This window comes from Varroa jacobsoni, unplaced genomic scaffold, assembly GCF_002532875.2.
Source record: "Varroa jacobsoni isolate VJ856 unplaced genomic scaffold, vjacob_1.0 scaffold_1070, whole genome shotgun sequence".
In the NCBI taxonomy this organism is placed as follows: Eukaryota; Metazoa; Arthropoda; class Arachnida; order Mesostigmata; family Varroidae; genus Varroa; species Varroa jacobsoni.
Window position 1 is genome coordinate 217,978 of NW_019213972.1, and position 23,180 is coordinate 241,157.

Sequence of the window (23,180 nt, forward strand, 5' to 3'; positions counted from 1 at the left end):
AATGTCGAAACATTGCGGTGGCGAAATGAGAAGAACCTAAAGAAAAGTTGGCTGATCCAATAATGAAGAGGGATTGTTAAAAATGCATATTCCATCGCATGAGGATTTTAAAGCAGAAGTCAGTCATCGTCTGCTACTCGCTAATAACAACAATAAAAACAGATCGATTCCAAAAAAAAAGTCTCTTGTTGATACTGCTGCTGCCGTGTTTGCCAATGTGTGATGTCCATTTGGCGGTGAATGCGGTAAATGGGACGAGTACTGTGGCGTTGGTGGTAGTGACAAAGTAATCTTTACCTGTTTCTACCGTTCGGTGATATTGTTTCATGCTCATCAAAGCTACCGCCGTTCATCTTAGTGCACGCCAGGGCGTGAGTTAGCCTCTGTCTAGCAAGGGCTAAATAGAAGTTATCCCAGCCACTTATACAATCGTCAATTCATTAAAGCCATAGCCTCTTCCCGATTCAGAGCCGGAATTAACAGCTGTTTTGTAATCCCAGAGGATCGCTAAACTAAATATTTTTTTGTACATTGGAATTCGAAAAGGAACAATAACAACGCACAACAAAGTTATGATATGATAGCGGCGCATTATAACATTTTTTGCGATAACATGTAAACGGGTTAATGGGCAGATGGAGAGCTTCTGAGTAGGGTCTAGGGATGTAGACACTGTATGCGTTATACATGAGATTACTTTTTGATTGCACAACTATTACACAATTTCCCTTTTGGATTATCTGCAAGAAGTATTTATTTATTAGTTCTCTTGAAGTGGGAAGTTGACGGTCATCATCTAGAACTATTAATTGTTTTTACCGTCAGGAGAATTAGAGGGTTAGTCTTTAGTTAATTTAGCGGGTGGGATTTTGAAGCACATTCGGGGACCTTGAGCGGGTATTGTCGGAAATCGAATTCGGCACTCCCGTCGATATGGCCTCGATTCACTCATGCACAGATATCTCGGACGCAGTCGAACTGGAGCCCAGTGTGGGCCTATACCTCAAGCCAATCTGTCGAGCCAACATCACTTTGCTGCTTCCTGCTTCGCTCGCCAAACACTGCATCTCGGTATCCAATTGGGAACTTCAGGTTAGTGAAGGCTTAATCCGGATCAAAATCTCAGACATTCGATTTGCGGTATATCCGTTTATCGACGAAGGACAATTATTCCAAGTTGCCTGTTGGTGCTTTCTTTAGTTCTTAATAAGTTAATAGGCAAGCAAGCTATCTACAAAGAGCGCAGGACATATTCCATAAGACCAGTAATGCACCCCGATTGTATTTTGACACTCCTAACGATGTGGTATATCAAACCATTGTTTTTATTTTTACCGCTCTACTGTACACTTACTTGATTTAGGAAAAGCTTCGCGAGGTGGCTCGTCCAATAACTTTGGTCTCGCTCCGGGTATCGAAGACAACAATGGACATCGTACGTTTCGAGGCAGAACTTTCAAACCGGCAGGATCTCAAGCTTCTCATCGAACGCATGGATACGGCTATAAAGCTTCAAGGTATTTAAAAGTAATGCATATATGCGCTTACCGTGACCGTATCCGTGATTTAGTTCAACATTAGTTACTATTAGATTGTCATTTTTCACTTCAACTAAGAAATAATTTCATTCATATTATCCTGCATTCAGTAACATTGATATTCGCATTGTTACATTTGAGGTTGGCCCGAATCCGCCCGGGTGCGTTGCGGTGAAGCTAAACTAGTTTTCCCGTCTCGACATGACTGGGAAGCTTTCTTTCGAGACGCCAAAGGCCTCGATGAAATGCGACCGGGCGAGCGTCCCGATACGCTGCATATTAAAGGCCTACCTATTAAATGGTGAGTGTCATTGCATTCTTTGTTGCTATACTGGTAAATCTAACTTTCCATTTTACTTCAATTTCCGCATTGCATTCAAGAAAGCTTTAGCAAATATATTCGTGTTGATTGGTCTTCTTCATACGGAAGAAAAATATCCGAAGCTCAAAACTGGCCTTCGACATTCATAAGAAACTGAGGCTTTTATTATATCACGATCGCGTCTAACTATTTGCCTTCAGAAATAATAAATTATGTTTTAATTCACTTTATCGCAGGTTTGCAGAACGTGAGACCTCCAGCGGAAGTTCTGACATTCATCCGAGTCTTACAGTCCTTCATCGCGTATTCAGAGCGATTGCTGATGTCCGATGCGTTGACATACCTATCCTTGACCACCGAGACAGGTATTTGTTGATGTTTAAATTTCTGCTGGCAATCAAAGTGGCAAATTTATTTTGAGTGAATATGATTTTGTTAGTGCACTGATGGTCTTATATCCATACATATCCAAATAAATATGACTTCAACACGTTAGACGTGGAGTAAAATTTTCGAAATTAATATTGACCTGTAACACATGAAGATAGCTAAATGCAGTGGCGGGTTGTCGTTTCCTACTTTGAATGAAAGCACATACTTTTTATATATATTAATGAAAAACAAATTTCTATATTATTCATTCTGGTTTCTAATTTTAGTGCTAAAACTTCTTTCACTTACCATGGAAATGTATACATTATAATAAAGTATATACCTAATTTCAGGGAGAAACTAAAATCTGGCGAAGATTCTTTTGGCAAAATTGGAAGTTGCGATCTTGTATTTGATGCCTATGTACAGTATCGCGAATACGTCGGTTTCGTTAAAGGTGATTTTTCGTCGGTATAATATTTCTCCAAACAATGATTCTTCACCGCAATACATATAATTTTTATTTAAGAGTTTTTATTGCAAAAAAATCCCGTCATGTCAAGGTCATTATGAAGATAACCAAATTCTGGCCCCTGAAGTAACTAAGCGTGTCTTGGTTGCTTTTAAGCTATGGATGCTTTACGGGGAATGAAGCTGCTTTATCGACCTCCGTTGCGTGGAGATCGAAGCGACACGGCGTCGTCAGCTTTAACGGCAAACATCATTGTTGATTTCGACAAGTAATTAACAAGCTTATCTTTGGGTTACGTCCATAATGTAAAATCTAGCTATATAAATAAGAATACACATATTCAGTCGTCTGCACAGGAAAAGTACACCTATATCATTATAATAAAATAAATTAATACAAACATTTATGTCAGGGTTTCTGGAAGATGACTTTAAATATCAGATGAAAATGTCCGATCGATAGGAACAGAAGGAGCTTTTGATATAGACAATGAAATTGGGCTTCGCTTCAATATTTTTCAGGACAGGACACCTCTCTGATGCGAAGATTCGTGCGCGTTCAATGCAAAACGCGAAAACTAAAAAAAATCTTCTTAATGTCATTCGGAAAGAGCAGTTAAAAAGGTTGCGCAATTCTCTAATATTATATTTATTATTAAGCATGGATCGCCTTATTTACTTTGAATACTAGGGCTTCAATGTTTATAGAGTTATTTAATAACTATATAATAATATAATAATAATATAATAATAATAATAATAAATGAGAGGCTAATGTCCTATTCTTGGAGATGCGCATAGTATATTAAACAGTAGTATATGCCTGGGATTATCATTTGCTACCACTTATAACCGTACCTTATAAGACCACATGCCGATAATCTTCTTAATGAGCTGAACTATTTGTTGATTTCTACAGAAAAATGCGAGAAGAAAAAGAAGCACTAAAGAAAAACAAACTTGAATCAGACGAAAGGCAGTTAAGGGAGGAAGCCCGCAGACTGTGTAAAAGACTTATACAGTTAGTAGCGGTATGTATTTAAGAAAACTATATTGTGATTTGCTGTAAAAAGCTATTATTAAAATCGAACCACGTTAACTACTTTTTGTTCTAAATATTGGTCATAATTTATGATGATATCGGCTAACTAGTTCATGATAATATTGATATCTACCAATTGAAAATACCTACAATAGAAACATATTTGCTTTCGGCTTAGCAGAAAGATTACGAAAGCAGTGCTGCATCTGTTCGGGCTCCTAGCGCCAAAGAACTTCTCCTCATGCAAGAGCAACAATTGCGAGAAAGACTTCTACGCAAAATGCACGAAAAGAAGGTAACGTATTACGTACTGAGGGTCCATTAACTTAAATTCATCGTTTTAAAATTAGAATCTTGAGCGTCATACGGTCTGGTGTATGGCAGGCATAGCTAAAGCAATTTTGTGCAACGTTACCATGTCATTGTTATTAGGTCTTCCATTATCTAATATACCTAGCAAAAACATTCCAAGGGCATGTAACTTATATAAAAAACGTTGGTTACTAACCGAAAAACGAACTCTTTCCATCACTGGTCGACACTTATTAGTTTTCAAATTTGCGTAATTTCGCGCAAGTACGTGCGACGAAATGTTATAGTAATAATTGAGTTGTTTTCCATACTTTCAGGGCAAGATGGCTTCAGTTGTTCGCCCTATAGAGAGCTGAGTCATCGCGTACTGAAGAAAAATATTACCCGAATAAGCTAATGCAATAATTGACTCTCTAATAACTTGAGGGACTGTTTTATAGAGAAGATTTTCATGTAAAACCCATTCCGCGTAATGATTATATAGATGTGTTGCCAAAGCTTCCTTGAACTTTTGGATTTACTGCATTCTTTAGTTTCGCCATGTTGCTTTTAAGCTTCTGTCAGCAAAAATTTTGCTTGTAAGCAGATTTCAATGTGTGATAAAAAAAAAGTACAAATCAATTTTATTTGTGGAACATAGCTATGGAACGCAGTGCTCTTGGCAATTGTCTGTCTCTAATTAATTAGAAGGGGCACTACAACGATTTTCATTATCTGAGAGGTTATGTGTATACTGACATCGCGTATTAAAAAAAATTCTATTATTCTAGCCTAGTAAATAACAATGTTGGGTTTCTATTTCTCTGACAAACTAACATCAAAGTAGTGGAAGCTTTGCGAAACAACACGAGAAACAAAGATTTAAGGCAGACACACGAAAAGCTCAACATCAGATTTTTTGTATATGCCTTTGTATATAAGTATGTAAAATTGTTAAAATGTAACGTGTTACATGCGATACAAAGAGTTCAAACGAAACGTTAGAAGTTGTCTATTATTAATTATAGTTACTATTACACCGATAGCATTGATTACAATCTAGGTTGTTAACATATAGCGCTCCCACACGAATCGACAATATTCCGACTGAAAGCCACGAAGAAACGTTTGTGTTTGCGCGAGACCCAGTAAACCGCTGAGTATACAGGCATGTATTATCATGGGACTGAGGACAGGACCACTAGAGAATTCGGCCATGCGTTTTTACTGCGTGTTCCCTTGAGATTATGGAAATCGCCTTGGAAACACTACAGATATATTTGTTATAAAATCCAATAATGATATCTTCAACAGTTTGGCTTTTTAGTGTGGTGAGAAATGCCTTTTGAGTTCCTATTCTATTAGACTGGACATTTCATCACCAGAAAAAACCGCTTTACGGCTTTACGAATTTAATATTTCTATGTCAGAATTTCTTGAAGACATCGGGCCCCTTAATCCTTCTGTAACGGTTCTGGGCCCCTTAATCCTCCGTAACGGTTTTGACATTCTCAGAAGTTTCATAGTTTCGCGCACTGCAAGCTAGCACTAAATTCGCATATAGGAATCTGAAAGAAGCCGGAAAATCCGACTTTTCATCTGTGTGGTGCGCTACTTCAGGAGCATGGGCTGACAGCTTCTACTAGTTAATGTTACAAGATGAGCTATTGTTCAGCGGGCCAACGAATGTGACAAACGAAGATGTTCAATAACGAACTTCCTACGTTTCACGCGTCGTAAGAATGGAACCAATGGATTACAATGCCCTGCTATAAAAGAATACATGAGAATTTCATACAAGTCTGTTCTGAGACAAACTGATTATACAAAATGTGTGCGCATAGTATGAATGAAGTAACACAGATTGACTACACAAAACGTGTGCGCATAGTATGGAATGAAATAACAAAAGCATAACTTTTTTTTATTAAGCTGATACTTTTAAATCTAATTTTTCGCTACCGTTGTTAAAATACAGCATTGTTAAAACACTTGAGTTCGTGTATTATAAATGATGATCTGGAGGCTTCTTAAACTTTCTGCAGACAGTCATCCATATAAATAGACCAGGAAATTTTCTTCGTCGAGCGTGGGAATGATGTGCTATTAACCTTAAACTGAAAAAAACGTGGAAAAAAGAGCAAAAAAATCCGTCCATGCAATGCGGTTTAAACTAAGGGTAGAGGCACGCCCTTTATTAGATAATAGGCATTGTGCAAAATCATTGCACCCTACTTATTGGCCGCTGTCGACCCACGAATGACTTGCGGCTCGATCTTTATTTTATTGACGAATAAAGGCATATCTAATCTAAAGATTTTTAAGATGCCAAAGTTTAATATAGATAGATAAAGCAACGGTTTTTCGAATAGCAGGCAAAAGCCTGTCGCCAGCATATCGTTCTTTGCTGCCGTAAAGGGTAAAGCCAGAATAAGTGGTTACTGAATATTTTGTCCTTTCGTTTGATATTCTAATTAAGTCTTGCAAATCACAAAATCATACCATTAACTGAAATCTTCTGCTATGGCTTCAGTTATTTTGGGAGCATGGTCTGTGGCATTTAGAGCCCGTTGTTGCTGTAGCTTCTGCTGTTCTGCGGCACTTTGTATTCGAAGAGTTATTAATGTGGCAACCCCAGCTGCGATACCTATAAACGCCACGACAACGATGAGCCACACAATTTTTGAGCGTTTGCGTTTTCCCTCTCTTAACTGTTGTGTCTCTTCTTTCTTCTTCGCTAATGCGGGGTCCGCTGAAAGGCACGCGATAAAAGTAAAACATCGTACATACGAAACATTACAAGATGAGTAGGAGTTAGATACCGATAGCGGAATTTTAAGTATTTACAATAGTTAGCCTATTTCTCTTACTCTTACCTTAACACAATAGAGCATAACGATATTACTGGTAAAATGTGATTTCGTATATTTCGTGTGTTCCCGCTATATAGTACGGCGTGGATTAAGTTAATTGCAATATAATATTCACTGAATAGAATATATTAACATACAAGAGGCGTTTGACAGCTCACCAGTGCGTTCGTGTGAGCTTTTCTTTTTATCGTCAAAATTTGTTTTTCGTTCCCTGCTGTGGCTCGACGATATCGAGTCGCCCGTTGCGGAGGATGTAGTGGTCGCACTAGTTGGTTCAGCGACAGAACCAGAAGAAAGAACCGTCTGACTCTTCGTAAGTTCTATAGAAGAGCTACTTGGGACTACGTCGGTCTTTGAATTAACACTGACACTGATAGAACCTGCGCCTGTGGCTGATGACGATGAATCGACGCCAGCCTTGTTTTTGGCATCAAGACTGCTGCGATCTTTAGCGGCTTTCGGAGACGAAAAGGGTGTACCGACCCTTTTCCTGTTAAATTTATTTATCGATAGAAGTTGTGCAATGTTAGTTAATTTATGATTAATTTCGACGATAGATACAATTACTTCCTCCTTACCTTCCAGTCCGATCCAATTATTGCTTGAAGTAAGCGTCATCGACCCTATAGATTTTTAGAACCATTGCAGTACCTACCTGAAGTGCATGTGTGTATGGGCTATCGTATAGCCCGTACACATGTTCTGACATATAATTTTTATTTATAAATTTTATCTGACATAAAATATGTTTTACAAATACAATACAAAGAGAAAACGCTCTTCCAGTAAAACTTGAACGTCGGTGCACGTTCTTGACTTAAATAGATTCTATAAATAACGCGAAAATTTCCAGATCGTGCATTCTTTTATTAAAAACAACCGTATATTAGAGCGCGAGCGTTGACATAATCTAGTAAAAATCAAAAGTACCATGGCGTTACGTAAGCATCCTCTATTTTACCATATTTAGCCATATGTTTTCAGCGACTAATCTTCGAATATCAAACAAGCACGTCGAAAAGTTTCTGTTATAAAAATATTCGAAACCATGACCTTTGCGCATATAATCTATAGACAAGATAAACCAGGGCATGTCAATTACTTAACTCGACAGTGTTTTAGATATACAACTTTCAAACTTTCACTGTTTAAGTCCTACTTGTTACCTAAAGAACGGTAAATAGACCATTTCAGTCTTTCCTTGAAAAGTTTTTAAGCTTAAACTTTGCAGTCGATTCATAATCTGGAACTTGGGTTTCCATTGACTGCAACGCAAGAGGTTTTTTTTAACCATAGGTTAAATCTCATTTTAGTCTTTATCTATATCTAGAACGGTTCTGCGGCAAATAAGCCATTTAATGTGCGCTCTGTAAGCTCAGCGTTGCTAAACGGCGCTAAATTTAAAAAAATTGTGTCGACAGACTGCAGAAGCGTTGCGGTCACAGCCTTTTATAAGTACCGTCACGAACTACTTGAAACGATAAAAATGACGACAGGCTCACAACCACTATCTAAATACCACGTCTCACTAGTACTGGTAGTATGAAATTTTCGCGCGATATATATATACACGTATATGTATGCATTTAATAGTCAATAAAAACTAACCTAAGTGCCTCGCTTTTTACAATTGGAGATTTAATTCCGTCGGGAGCAGAAGATTTCGTAGCGCCAGGTATTTCGTTTAACGCTGTGCTAGTCGTGGTGGGATTTGCGTTTGACGGCCCCATAGTAGCTTAATCCCGCAGCTGGACGTTCAATGGTCAAAGCAGACAAGATTCGTAGTACCTAATGTAGGATGACTAAATGGCCTGAACCTTGGAGACCACCAAGTTTGTGCGTGAGCACAAACTACGTATTTCTTAAGAAACGTTGGATTTCTTGTAATGGAGTCAAAGCTCGGCAAGAATCTATCTTCGTTATTGCTTGAAGTCGATACACCTTCTTATGTTGTCGTAGCTTTTTTAGGTACAATTCCTTATTTAATGTAAGAATATCAGCGCACAAACGTCGTTTTTTTTCGCGAAGGAGAGAATCGAATGATCTGTTCAGATTTTTTTTACCTAACTGATTGATTTGCTATTGATTTGGATTCCACAATAATCCGTTAACCACGAGATTTATAACGTACAAGTTCGTTGTTTTTCCTCACACGAGGATAATTTATCACCTATTGAATCAACAACGAGGCGCTAATAAACCTTAGTTGAACATACTATGAAGTAGGTCCCCAGGCTTATTCAAGGGTTACTGATATGACTGCAGCTACAAACGCTCACAAGATAATTCAATTTGGCACCTAATTGTACTATGAATAGTTACGTAGGTTACCCATAGCTAGGAGCCGCTTGAAATGCAATTGATTAGGCGGTTTGGCATCGATGTATTCGTTGTTGACTGGCCAAAGGTCCTACTACTATCACCAGTTCCACTTCTTTAACAGGATTTTCAAAAACGATTCGTTGTTTTCGTGTTCGCTGTTCAAAAGTAAATTTACTCTTGGTGTTAACCGTCCATGCTTTTCATTTGACCAAACGTTACCGCAATGCTTACTTCTTTTATACTTTGTGACGCACGTTGTAAGCGTTAAGCTGGCATTGTTCAACCGGTCATGACGATACTCAAGCAACCCTTATGTCAATTGAAGATATATGTTACTGATACTTTATATATTGGTTTGCTTTTTATCACACCTAGCAAGAACAAAGTTAGCGCGAATGAATTAGCTATATCCTTCAAAACGTGCGGCATGGATGCGCAGATCTTTCGAGTGCTTGCATTAACACCAGTAAATCAAACTATTATTTAAAGAATTAGTTGATAAATAGTTGTTTACTGTTTGAATGCTTCGTTATAGAGCTGGAGCCGTTTATCGTAGTGTATCATTATAAATTTCCCTTTTTTACTCCCTTTTCTAATCGATAGTTTTTTCCCGCCCCTTTTTCACAGTGCGAAAAAAAGAGTGCCTAATAAAGAAATCTTTTCTTGTACGTTTTCCCAAGCTATAACAATACACTAAAAAGACATAGAAATTTGTATTCGATACAAATTGACAGAATTTCGAGCATAGAAAGGCTTTCTTGTAGCTTTATTAAGCGTCCACATACCGCATTATAGGTTTTCGTTAATACTGAAATTAGACTTTTGTCCTATGGCACCCATTTAAAAAAAACATAAGGAAAATCGAGATAGCAGTGCTGCATCTCTGCAGTGATTTATTTCTAATAGAATGTAACGAAGGCGTATCACACAAAATCATCTGAGACTCACACACACATATATATAGGGGGTTCATATTCAGTCCAGAATATGATTTATGGAGTTGAAATTGAGATTGCAAGTGTTTATAATATGCTCGTTTCGCGCTAAAGCATTTATTCATCTGCATCATCATATATATATATATCCTTATAGATTCTAACGATTGTAGCATTAGTAAAATTAGTTACAAGTATTTAGAGCTACCTTTCATTTATATATATATATATATTAGCATCACAGAGAGATGGAGAGACACAACATAAACTAATGTATAATAAACCATGTGTCACTACCTTAATCAATACGTAAAAACTAACGCAAAATGACAAAAATACGTCTCGTAATTCTCATAGAGGTTTTCAATAGAAAACACCGCATCAGCACTAAATGAACGAAGTGGATTGGTAAAGTGAATCAGTAATGAAAAAAATATAAACTCTTAGTACTCGTGAATTCTATTAGTCACTTGCTTTTCGCTTCGCCGAAACTTGTCGCAGCTTGCTTCGTAGTCGTCCCAGTGTTTTCCCATGATAGAAAATGTCGGCACTTCGTAATCATGTTATCGAATACCTAATCAGTCGGTTTCACCTAATTACGATCTCCAATAGGTGTACGCAGATAATAATCCAAGCAGTAATGTTTCTGCCTTCTTCTAGTGATTACTGAGTTTAGGTGGTACATTACAAAATATTGGAATGTAACATGGAAAGCTGACGACACAGAAACATCTTCCTCGAAACGAAAAAGAATGCATTCTCTGAGTGATACAGTTAGGCGAGATTCGTCAAATCGATATTGACAGCATACACGGTGATGTACGGCAAGGCGTATAAGAGTCGGTATTGATTTTGTCATAAGATGAAAAGAAAAAATGTCACATTCATATTTTCAGTTTCGCGAAAATAGCACACGGAATTTAGTAAGCAATTTGTTTGCGCCCACTAACGAATTATCTTGTTCCTAAAGCCGTATTGGGGATATTCGTTTTGGGCGAGGTGTATCTTGCGTATGTATTTAAACTCTAGCCAAGCACTATACTTCTAAAGCCATTGTTTTCTTCTGAACGGCTACACACAACGCTTTTGTGAATCATTTTGTTGCGCAGTACACTAGCTGTCTCGTCTACGGCGTTAAACGCTGCGCTTTTACGGGATGTACAGATCCCTTGTTCCAGCATAATAATGCAATAAACGGTTTAAGAGGCTGCCGTAGACCTAAAATGACTGGGATGATCATCTCGCATATTGTCCTTAGACGTTAAACCTCTTCCGTGTCTCCACAGGTGGGCCTCACTTGTTGCTGCTTGATCGTGACTACAGTGACAGCCGCATGCCCTCCAGCTCCTGGTAATGAACATAAGATACATCGTCACATATGTAAACCGCAATGTACGTTCTAATCAGTGCATGGTTGCCTTTTCAAATCGGTTGCATAGGCTATTTGCTTGGTACATGCTTTATATCCGTCAATAATGACCGTTCGATATTTATAACGTAAGTATACAGTTCGAAGAACGCGGGTACAGTGCGAAACATGCGCAGTGCACAGTACATGAGCACCAATGAAGTTTACTTTGGCATCTTACCTGTACTTGTTGTCGAGGATCCTGTTGTAGCGTTAACTAGAAGACGAGTGCCTGAGCCCGCGCTTGAGAAACTGTCAGCACTTGAACGGGCAGAGCCTGATTTTGGGGTACCTTAACGAGAATAGGGCCATTGTAAATGTTATACGTTGAAAGCTAATGTAGCACCGTACATCTATAACGACACCACAACTCAAACAATCCATTACTAGTGCCCTACGTAACTCTATCATGTGTATACTGAAAGCAACTATTATATTCTATTCTCTTATGGGCGCACGTACATATTCATGAACGCTAAACGTCTGCGTTCGTTTATCATAGATACTGACCTGGAGCTAGTGTGGGCAGATCTGTACCGCTTGAGTCGTATGCCAAAGTTGAGGCTGCCACTACTCGGCCCGTTTCTACTTGTTCTACGAGCTCCAACTCTGCAGGCTCACTTTCGCTGCCCGCACGTACGGTGCACGACCCTGTTTCCAGTCAGTAAATAGTATCGAAAAGAGAAAACGGAAAGAACGTAATTAGAGACGTTTGATATTTATTATAACCGATGTTGCCCAGTACTTTGATAAATATAGTGGAAGCCGATAGCCACTGTTTCCAGTTAGCCAATAAAACTCATACCGGAATCTGGAAAGGCTTTCCTCCGCTGAAAAAGCATGTCCATGTCCCTGGCATCTTCGCGCGATCCATGAAGATCTCTGCAAAAAAACCCATAATATTAACGATTGTTCCACGTAAAAACATACATTTCGAACATTCTTGGAAACTTGTATCAAGTTTGTATATTCGTTTACTTTGGCTGAATAAAAATGCATTTTAGTAGACTTGAAAAATGAAACCGGTACGTTTGCATACGATTATGACCAACAGAAACTGACTTTTTAGATATCTTAGTTACCATTCAGAACGCACCGATTGTCAAGACTTGTGTCCGTTGCTTGGTCTACTGTAATTACGGTCGCGGCTGCGGGAGATGGCGATCCTGGGGGAGGGAACGCAGAATGTACCCCGAAATCGCCCCGATCGCATCCCTCTCCGGCTAGGGTTCCGTCTCCCGCTACTCTGCCATTATCTTCACCGTCCAGCAAAGATGTACTCTCAGCTGACAAGTTATCCATCTGAAAAATAAAGTATATAATGCTATTAGCTCAATGCAAAGAATTCGAAAAAATAGAATACAAAATTATTTTTAAATTCGTAAGTTCATGTTCATACTGATGCAAACCAGTGTTATAGCGCAATTGGCACTAAGCGTAAAATAAAAATTACAGTATTGACCTTTGTTGTATAACCATTTCTATGACTTCTAGCATGTTGCATTTGTTTGAGTAATATACATTATGTCGTTTGGCTCGTCACTTCTTAGTATTACACTTCAAAAAAAATAACATTAAACTTTCAGAAAAAGAGAACTTGGATTACTTACGTGGCAAAAGTTTAAATTTCTATTTTCAGTTAAAATCTTTTCAAATTATATAGTTCCCAGATGTATCAAAACTGTATTATAAAGACATTCGTATCGTCGCGATATTTGAAATAAAATAGAAGGCACTGCGTTCAGTTATTCACAATCAATATTAATAAATAAAAGTGAACATATTGCCTCGTAATCACTAGCAATTCATTCAGTACATTTATTATTTAGGTAGACTGATGGAGAACGAGATCACTAATGCTAGCTTTAAAAGTGTGATTTAGATCAAACATTAAGATCAGTTTATTAGATATAGAATTTCCCCTTAATGCAAAGTATCATAATTTATCTGATATTAATACACTTTTTTTTCTCTGTTGAGTTTTTTTACAACCTATTTTGACAAATGTTAAGAGATGACGAGATCGTGTGAGTCACAAAAAATGTTTTTCGTACCAGGCTTACAGTAGCGCATAAGCCATATCCGAACGCACATCACTGAAAAGCGAGGTGAGGCCAATTTCCGAGTTGATAACTTACGGCGAGAGACGTTGCACTAGCGTGTGATGCTGTATGTGGTCTGGCGCTCTTGCCCAGTCCTCGACCCTGTTGCTGCAATTGTCCCTGCAACTTATCCTTGTGTCTTCGATGTCTCCCAGGTAGAGGCGCCGTCTCGGCCCGAGCAAGCGGTTGATTTTCTTCTGTTCCGAGCATTGTCATTGTTCCTTCTAGCTGCCCTATCGAATTTACTCCACTTCCATCCCGTGCCGAGTTACTAACCAGAGCCATCTGCTCCGAAATCCTCAGTGGACTATGAGTCTGTAGCTGCTGCTGCTGGTGTCGAAGGCTCCCAGCAGAACTTGATTTGTTGCGATGCATTTTCCCTATTTTACCTCCACCACCCGCTCCACCGCCTGAGCCACTCCCGCTCCCGTTACTCCTCTTACCTGGGCCACCCTGAAAAAATACCGGTTAAAATAATATGGAACTGAGCAAAATGAGCATTTAAAATATGTAAGATCAGTAGTATTAGTTGAGTAGCAAACATTACGATAAATATTAGGTTGTAACGCGTGTTAAACGAGGCCGATATTCACCTGTTGATGGCATTCGGAACGCGGTGAATGTGAAGGATTCGCGGAGGAACTGTTCGCATGCAGGCGAACATGTTTACCAGCCTGGCCAATTTGAGACGTGATCATAGCCTGATTCCCTCCCATTGGTCCATTAAGAGCCTCAAGCAACGGAATACTCTCGTAGCCAGCAGGGACATCCTGCCCAACCTGTAATTCAAAGCCTGATGATGCTTCTGCTAAAGTCTAGGGAAGTTGATTAGACCTATAATTAGATAGGTAAATTCATTGGTCAAGGAGGCGTTCGCAACTAGAATTGAAGTGCGCTTCATGATTTCTTGTAATAACCTATTATGCTATTGCTAAAGAAGTGTATGAACGAGTGATTCAATTCAAGGATTGCGAAGTCGAACAACTGTTGACTTAAACTCACTTGATGTAGTTGGTGTTCGTTATTGAGATGAGCCGAAGGGTGTGAGCTAAGGAGCATCTTGCGTACAGCCCGTATCTGAAGCAGGGCGCGGAACGGAGCCCGGCAAATGGGGCAGTTGTTCGCTTGGTAGCGTAGCGAATCAGCACACGCTGCGCAAAGACATAGATGCCGACAAGGTAAAATCAGCGTGTCCCTAGGCTCCGACATACAAATTACGCATTCTCCTCCAGATTCTTCCTCGGAGTCAGACTCGTCGCACAGTCCTCCGACTCCATCGATAGAAGAGCCACCGTCATCCTAATAAGAGCAAATCAACGCGCTGGCATTTAGAATAGATTAATTTTTCTAGAATCATGGATCTAAACGAAAATTCAATAAAAATAATGTATATTAAAAAAAAAACTGGAAACAATGATGAGATAAGCTCAAGAATCATTCAAAAATGCACTTCAGAAAAAAACAGCTAGAAATCGCTTTTTTGAGCCCTATAATGTTACATATTTACTTGAAAAACTTATTTGGTGAATTGAGCTAACGTATTAAGTCATTCACTGAAATAAAATAGAGAGAGTAACAACAGAATTTCCTAAACTCACAAAAGTTTACTCTGTCTACACGGGCATTGTTCCATACGCGCAGTTATTATCACAGTAAGTACGTACATTGTGACTAAGACCGTGCGAGCAACCATTGTTCTGAGAGCATCCATTATGTATATTGCTATTACTACAGATGTTATTCTTATTCTCAATCCCGTAAATCTCCTGTAGGAGATAAACGAGTCCATCGACGAACAGTTTCTGCTTGAGCGGCTTCAAAGTATAACTGGATCCAGTTGGCTGCGAAATACTGCCCCCTCCTCCGGAATCCGCCCCAGAACCCATCATTGCTGAACTCGCCCGCTCTACAACTGATTGGGGTACGTCGGTGAGGATACAAAAAATTCAAATCGTGTTAACTGGGTACACCACGCAATTGAACATGCGGCACTCAATTAAGTCTTTTAATGATAATTACTTTACGAACATAAAACAATAATCCTAAAAATGCCTCATTTTCTATGGGGCACTTATCCGTGTTTCCTTTTTCGATTCAATCAAATTTGGGAATTTGAGGATCTATACAAATATTTCTCAGAATTAGATATATCGATGCATCTTACCTGCTAGAAGTACGTGACTTTGTCGGGGCTCTTCACCTTCTTCGGCAACACAATGGATCACAACTGGAAATACTTCTCCAGCACTTCCCGAGTCGCAGCCTCCGCCACCAATGCCATTTCCAAAACCACTTAGCGACGCTCCCCCATTCGGACTGCTTCCTCCACCCGCACCAGCGCCTACACCCCCCGCGCCACCCCCAAGACCCATTCCGTCAACGGCACGTTCACATCCTGTACAGACAGGTCATAAAGCGGCAAACGAGTATTAAACGGTAATTTACTTATTTTCCTAACTTACATAAATTACGGGGCTAGGCTCACACATATCAATATAAATCTAGAGGTATCTTGCATACAGCACATATCTCAGGTGATAATTGTGATTACTTTCTGGATGTATTAAGTTATCATAACTACTTTTCATATATTCGAAATGATTTCAAAACGCGTGCGTGATATCCTAGCAGGCCATTGATATTGATACCTACCAAAGCGCACACGGTCTTTGTAATACACTGTATGTCAATAACCAACAACTTTTTACTATGCCAAGGTAGTTCTTCTCTTACTCTGGATATCGGCGAGGAACATTGTGTAATTATTATTAAATGCAAGTTCAGCGTCTGAATATTTCGAGGGGTCAAAAACGTGCGAGGTTTGTTGGAAGAGTTGATTGCAGCCGCGCTTGTAATGGTAGGTTTCCGATGACATTGTTGGAAAGCGGGGACAGTACCTGCAAAATCAAAAAGCCAAATGAAACAATTTTCATGAATGTGGGCCTTGAGATCGAAGATGAAACTTACATGCACGTAGGGCACGTTAACGATTACGTATTAATTGTTTCTATCTATTTAGTTAGACCCCTAAAAAGATACGGAAGCTATATATGATATGCTGATGCTCATGGTATAAAAATTATTCTGCAAAGATGCTAATAAAAATATTTTCCAACCTTTCTGAAAAAGTTTCGTGATTCGTGCTTTCTTTATGGAGGGTGATGTTAATGAGTCTATGTTTATACGAAACAAAGTGGCAATAAATACTCACACTATGCCATTTGGAGTAACTTCCTCGGTGCAAAAGTAGAGTACAGTTATTGCACAACGACACTCGGTATCGAAGATAAACTCAATGTTGTACTTCGTTGAGCCGGAACCTGTTGTTCCTGGACTTGGACCACCGTTACAGGTATCGTCTGAACTAGCATTCTTTTTAGTTGACCCCTCACTATTATTACCGCTGCCAGTTTTTACTCTGCAGTTGATCAGAAGTATCACATACACGGGTTACATATTCTTTTTTAAACAGGCATACTTAGATTATATAATAGAAAACAGCCATAGAATTAGTCGAAGATCTTCATAAAGAACCAAACACGTTTGAGCTTGAGAGTAAAGTTTACCTCACAAATCTGAGAGATTCTTTTCGAATATTTATGAGACATCGGAGTGGACGAGTTGGTTCGTTCGGCTGAGGTGCTGGGTAGGGAAACGGTAAAGGTCGTGAGGCAAGGAAATTCAGGTCTGAGTTCTCCCCGAACAGATAGGCTTCTGGTTGGGAGGCATCAAACCGCTCTCCACCCATTATAAAATGCGATGCAAAATAGTTACCTGCAAGTAGCAGGGCAAAGCAAGACCGCCCGTACAAATTACGCTATTACTGTGACTTGCTAGAGAGTACCTGCGATAAAACACGTTACATTTTTAAAAATTATTATACACATTTTATAGCTCATTAGATACTCGACTATCTATAAGTCAGGCATTACGTGACTATTGGTGAAAACGGTTTTAAATATTGATAATTTAGATATAACCTACTAACTGATAAAATATGCTGAGCGCACTCGAGGTTCCAAAAAAATCAAATTTTTCTATAATTTGTCGAAACATAATCAACTGTAACTTAATATTTCATGAATAAGACGAAACCACAAATGAAAAAAGTATCATCAACAAATGATTTGCATTGGCCGATTAAAATTTCTCGTCTGCAAGTACCTAATTAAAATACTTGAAGTGATGCTGATCTTTGTAGATTTGTTTAACCTAGCTCAATAACTGGTTAATTAAAAAGCTAATAAAATCATATATTCCAAGAAGAGCAGCAAATTGGACATTCTATCTCAAACATTATGGATGAAATATTAACCTTCGCAAATCTCCAAATCCCTCGGAAATCGTAGAGTTATATGTAAGACAAAGAATGCTACGCCGCTCTACTTATTATCCATCAAGTATTTTTTTTACTTTCTTACGTATCAAATCACCAAAAACCGAATAAACAAAATAAAAAAAGTAAGCGAACAAATTAAGATTTGCTGACAATACTTGTGGCTTACACAATGTTGAAAAGAAAGTCCAGTATGTACTGCATCCTTGACAACAAGAAGAATATATTTAAAAAGTAAAATAAGATCCACTAAAGCACAAACATTTAAGAGCAAACTTGAATACCTATAATGAGCATGTTTAAGCTTTAATTTTTTTTGGTCACAAATATAATAGAACGCCTGAAGGCCTGGACTGACTCAAACATTTTAATACTATGCATTTCAAAGAAATGTTTACACGGGCGATCGCTATATAATTAAGGTCGTGTCTGTGGTCGAACTGAATTAAAACATATGATATAATTAAGAGAAAAAATGAAACAAGTATCAATTTGTAACTCTAACATATTGTAGCTGTAGAATCCAAAATTTAACGGGCAGTCTCGACTTATTTTAAAAAACATGTGACGTAAACTGAAATAATAAACATTTTAAGGCATTACTCTTAAATACAGTAGGTTAAAATGGATTTACTAATTTAACAACGTTTCAGAGTAACTTCGAGTACGTTCCGCAGGTAAAGAACGTCTGAATTTTTTTTGTCCTAACGTTGACGCACTTTTTTTCAAATGTGGCAACGCGATCCATTACTTAAGGAATGAACTGGTCTTTCTAAGTTATATCTTCATTGGTTTAAAGCAGCATCAGTAACCTTAATGCTTCCCTAGATACCCTTTGTTGTTCTGTTAAAGCCCTGGATAAGTGCAAAGGAATTCACTCCATGCGAGTTTCTTGAGGGACTTCTTCACGGTTGAGGTATAATAGTCCAAGACGAGGTATTTGTATATAAAATTAATTAAATGCCAGCACAATACAGACTGAAAATGAGCACGAACTAGTTTCATGAATACTTAATGGTTATTTTCAGTATCAAAGTTATTCAAAATAATCCTATCTAACTTGGACATTTATTTAGGACTCATCCAAATTGTGAAAGATCAAAGTGTTAATTTAACGAATTCGCATCTTTCATTATGTGACATCAGTTCCTGGATATGCAAACGGTGCTCTAGTCAACTGTGCAATGCTGTTTTCAACTTTATCCTCACCACTTTTCGGAGGGTATCTGTAGACGGAACTACTATTTATATCCTCGCCATCAGCAAGTCCATTCTGACGACTGAGATGAATACCCATCGTTGTAGTAAATTCAGTCTTTGATTTTTGCTAGCTTGAATGAACGTCGATCGCACCTCTTCGTTTGAATAGCTGGAAGAAATGTTTCCGCTTTTCAAATTGTTCAGGCAGCGCAGAATACTGATATCTCGATAATCCGAATGTTCTGCTACGAACATGAGTTGGTTGAACCAAATTGTCCGAGTTGGGCATCAAACCTTGTTACAATGTCTTCCTCATCTTGTTGTGTTTTCATTCTGGCATTAAGTTTTAATCGGCTCCCTGGTTGAGCTTGGGCTGGTATAATTCAAGCTTCGTTTAGACATGGCAGTAAGGCTTCCGTTCTTCGATGTGAGGTCGTTTTTTTACTACTGTTTGAAATAAATTAACTTGTGGCCGATGCATAACATGAACGTAATTAGCCCAAATACCTATGCACTGACTCGCCCGTTGGCATAAACGAGATTGTCTGAATACAGAAACGCTATTACAGACGAGAAATGTCGAATCAGAGGTTTCGAATGCCAGCTGTACTTAGGTATAGGACGCTTTGCTGACTGATATTGTGACCATGTCCCTGGTTTGATACTGCTTCAGTGCTGTGGCGAAAGCATCAACGTGAACAACGTAGTCTATGTCGTAATCAATTACTTCATGGTTCTATGCCATTTCGGATCACTCTAATCGGTCGCTTATGGAACATAGAATTGAACATTACTACCACCGACTATTGATTCGAAGAAGCTCAGTCATACACTATCATATGTTTTTTTCTGACCAGAGCCAGCGGAGCCCGTACATGTTAACCTTGGGGAAGAGAGAGAAAACCGTATCTTCCAACCTGGCGATGATGGCGCGCAAAAGACGCGGTTTTTCACGTCACGCTATTTCTAATACGGTACGACACGGCAGAAACAGGGTCCATCAATGGAACATTCATACCGTAATCAACATTTCAAAGCTATAGTATGTTAATCAAATTGCAATTCTCACTCGAAGCATGCGAACGTAATCTTTCGAAGAAACTGAAAGACGCTTCTCGTTTAATAAGACATTTTTCATTCGCACCGCAATTATATCAATAGACCAGGGCTACCCTGGGTTAGGGTTCGTAATGGATCAGATTTTCTTAGCGCTATACCTTGAGGCAAGATGCTAAAGCTCCATTGAATTTAACACTAAACGGAATCTCGAAAGCAAACTTATATTATTATTACTGTTATCGACTCATTCCAGAATACCTATCAACAAACTGTTGCAGTAAAATTTTACTTGCCGTTGTATATTTCTCACACTATAGGCCTACTGGCCCACGTAAGATTTTTGAGTATGTTAGGTGTAAGGAAAAATATGAAGCGAATGTTTAATGATTTTTCGATTTATCTCATAATAGCTTGCTAGGAGTTCGATTGTTTAAAAGCAGCTGGAAACAACAGCTGCAAAGGTCACAATATTGAATTCAGTATTGCCTTGGAGTACTAATAGTATTTCCAGTTACATAAAAATTGCTTTTGTTTTTATGACTTTTTTCACTAGATATATGAAACGCGACTTTAAGCTAGTACCATCCTTTTTCAGTCGAGCTAATGTCTTCAGTAATGTTCACTTAATATACATCTTTATATCTGTAAAACTGTATGCCGTAACAAGTAGTAATCAATCATGCCAGTAATATTATGAGACTCTTGGAACTTTCTCTACTTGCTATTAAAGCCCCAGTTTCTTTCCAGACCTTTATAATGCGTAAAGTTATATCTGTTCTCTTTGGGCTAAATGATAACCAGCTATAAAAAAAAAATATTAGACCGTCGCAATAATCGATAAATCAAAATATAAGTGAATAATCTTTAATAGAAGCTAACAAGTGATGACTATACATTTTATATTCGTGTTATTTCTCGTTTATTTCATTCTACAAAAATCTGGCATTCGCAATGGCATAGACCTACCGGCCTCTGCATAAATGTTACGTTTTTCTTTTGCTGCTTTGCAAATTTCAGCTTTTTGTTCTTCTAGATTTTAGCTTGCCATAATCGTTTTTTTCTAACCATTTCGATGGTCAACAAAAATCATGTGTTCCATCTGTCCAAAACTGTCCTGAACCACTTTGTGTTTAAATTGAAGAGAAGACATAAGTACACACAGGTTGCTGCAGGTAACGTATTTACTAATTAGGAATATATATTAATACACAAGAACAGACGGCACCTTCTAAAAAGTCAACTTCTACATATGTTTCAAAGTTTTATTAAACATTTTTCGTCTATGTTGAAGTGTTATAATGCTTCAATTTAAATAAGCACAGATAATAACTATCTGTTCTTTCTTCATAACTTACGAGATTGGCTGTGTTCTATTTGCGGAGATATCCTAAGTGTTCGGGATTCGATGTTCTAAGTTTAGAATAGTTGTTATGGCGAAACGCCGCTAATAGCGATCACTGGGAACGTTGAGACTAACTTCCATATTCACGTCTGTCTCAAGAGAAACCCTATGTAGGCAACTGTGCTACAATTATACGGTGCAACAACGAGCCTTAGTGACAGTATATTGCACAACAGCAAAAATGCCAAAGAAGGACACAAATTTGTATATGACACCTCTGTTTGAAACTATTTAAATCTATTTGGTCGACAGAAAACTGTGTAATGTAAGAAATAACATTATTTTTGTTTATGTCACTCACCGGGTAGTGTTCATAACACGTATTGCAAAATTAGGTTTAGGTTGTTACATTTCCTGGGCGTCGTAGAGTAAACGCTGTCGATAGAGGTGCTAGGGAGTGAACTGTTACCACGGCTCATTTGTTCCATTGTGTAGCTACGCAAGGCTTAATGAAAGGAGATTAAATGAAATACGCGGTGAGCTTAACGTCGCCTTGCATCTGCTGATCGATGGTGCTCACTCGTCTAGAGGAAACAAATGTTTAGAGACTTCGAAATGATGCTGTCTAGGGTCATAAAAGATAAAACTATAAAAAAGTTTATAGTCAAAATGCATTATTATAAAAAATAGCTTTCGTTCCGAAATTTCGATGCAAAAGATTCTTTTCATGATAGTAGTTGTTCGCACGATAGGAAAAAGTTGACGAAATTATGACGGAAGTTGTGACTAGCCATGACGTTGCCAGAAAACGAAACATCCACTACTAGACAGTTTCATACCACTTCAACAAAAGCTCGATGTCATACGAATTGAAGCAAAATAATTTACTCGATCGTATTTTTATCTGCGAAACTCTACAGGTACAATGAAATTGAACTATTTTTGGAACGATTGATCTTGGGTAATGGAAAGTGGATTATATACGAGAATAATACGCAAGTAAAAAAAAAAATAGCAAAATGTGTTCTCCAACCAGTGGCAAAGACTAAACTGACGTCAATTAACGTTTTTGCTAGGATTGTACAAAGACTTGTAGATTATGAGTTGTCTTCGCCTCGCAGTATGATTGATTCAGATCTGTACTATCAATAACTAATATTATTACAATAGACCATTGAAAAAAATCAACCTGAACTTTGTCTTCTTTCATTAAGACAATGCCAAATAACTTACATCTTGATTTACTCGGTAAAGACCGAGAAAATTTGGATGAAAAATTCTAACGCATACGCTGTATGGCCCTCATCTTGCACCATTGTACTATCATCTGTTTTGCCTCTGCAGAAATTGAATGGTGTTCATTTAGTTTCAATCAACGGATGCAAAAGTCACGATTTTTCGCTAGAAACTACAAAAGTTTTTCTGTCATGATATTATGGTTTTGCCAAAAAATAATAAAAGGCCATTGATGGAATTAGAGTTTACTAATATTATTTTAAAATATCGATAATATTTGATTCAGTTTTGGCTTGAAAGTTGTCAGTACTTTTTTACAACCTAGGATACA

At 38.2% G+C, this 23,180-nt stretch overlaps 3 protein-coding genes across 7 annotated transcripts; 1 reads left to right on the forward strand and 2 right to left on the reverse strand.

Annotated features, from left to right (window-relative positions):
- The first annotated feature begins 213 nt into the window (after window positions 1-213).
- Window positions 214-6,360, forward strand: Xe7 (A-kinase anchor protein 17A). Of its 2 annotated transcripts, none has more exons than XM_022843676.2 (10): window positions 214-1,092; window positions 1,364-1,517; window positions 1,680-1,839; window positions 2,097-2,225; window positions 2,586-2,689; window positions 2,861-2,972; window positions 3,226-3,327; window positions 3,623-3,734; window positions 3,924-4,040; window positions 4,375-6,360. In XM_022843676.2, exons 1-10 carry the CDS (start codon window positions 934-936, stop codon window positions 4,411-4,413), a joined length of 1,188 nt encoding a protein of 395 aa, XP_022699411.1. In that variant the 5' UTR covers window positions 214-933; the 3' UTR covers window positions 4,414-6,360. The 2 variants fall into 2 exon arrangements, with proteins under 2 accessions (XP_022699411.1, XP_022699412.1); XM_022843677.2 differs by having other exon boundaries at window positions 218-1,092; window positions 3,927-4,040.
- LOC111266304 (uncharacterized) lies at window positions 5,919-9,968 on the reverse strand. Of its 3 annotated transcripts, XM_086970855.1 has the most exons (4): window positions 8,518-9,968; window positions 7,047-7,399; window positions 6,539-6,788; window positions 5,919-6,153 (listed from the first exon to the last, which is right to left on the reverse strand). In XM_086970855.1, exons 1-3 carry the CDS (start codon window positions 8,637-8,639, stop codon window positions 6,541-6,543), a joined length of 723 nt encoding a protein of 240 aa, XP_086826981.1. In that variant the 5' UTR covers window positions 8,640-9,968; the 3' UTR covers window positions 5,919-6,153; window positions 6,539-6,540. The 3 variants fall into 3 exon arrangements, with proteins under 3 accessions (XP_086826981.1, XP_086826982.1, XP_086826980.1); XM_086970856.1 differs by having other exon boundaries at window positions 7,068-8,619; XM_086970854.1 differs by having other exon boundaries at window positions 7,047-8,619.
- Window positions 9,969-10,092: 124 nt separating this feature from the next.
- On the reverse strand, window positions 10,093-22,053 carry Mrgn1 (Mahogunin ring finger 1). 2 transcript variants are annotated; one of them, XM_022843675.2, is made up of 14 exons: window positions 21,975-22,053; window positions 17,243-17,450; window positions 16,888-17,094; window positions 16,410-16,573; window positions 15,841-16,071; window positions 15,341-15,588; window positions 14,679-14,975; window positions 14,270-14,455; window positions 13,713-14,129; window positions 12,671-12,876; window positions 12,380-12,456; window positions 12,085-12,225; window positions 11,756-11,866; window positions 10,093-11,513 (listed from the first exon to the last, which is right to left on the reverse strand). In XM_022843675.2, the coding sequence occupies exons 2-14, from the start codon at window positions 17,422-17,424 to the stop codon at window positions 11,428-11,430; spliced, it is 2,553 nt and encodes an 850-aa protein (XP_022699410.1). In that variant the 5' UTR covers window positions 17,425-17,450; window positions 21,975-22,053; the 3' UTR covers window positions 10,093-11,427. The 2 variants fall into 2 exon arrangements, with proteins under 2 accessions (XP_022699410.1, XP_022699409.1); XM_022843674.2 differs by lacking the exon at window positions 21,975-22,053 and adding an exon at window positions 19,222-20,071.
- Between the last annotated feature and the right edge of the window lie 1,127 nt (window positions 22,054-23,180).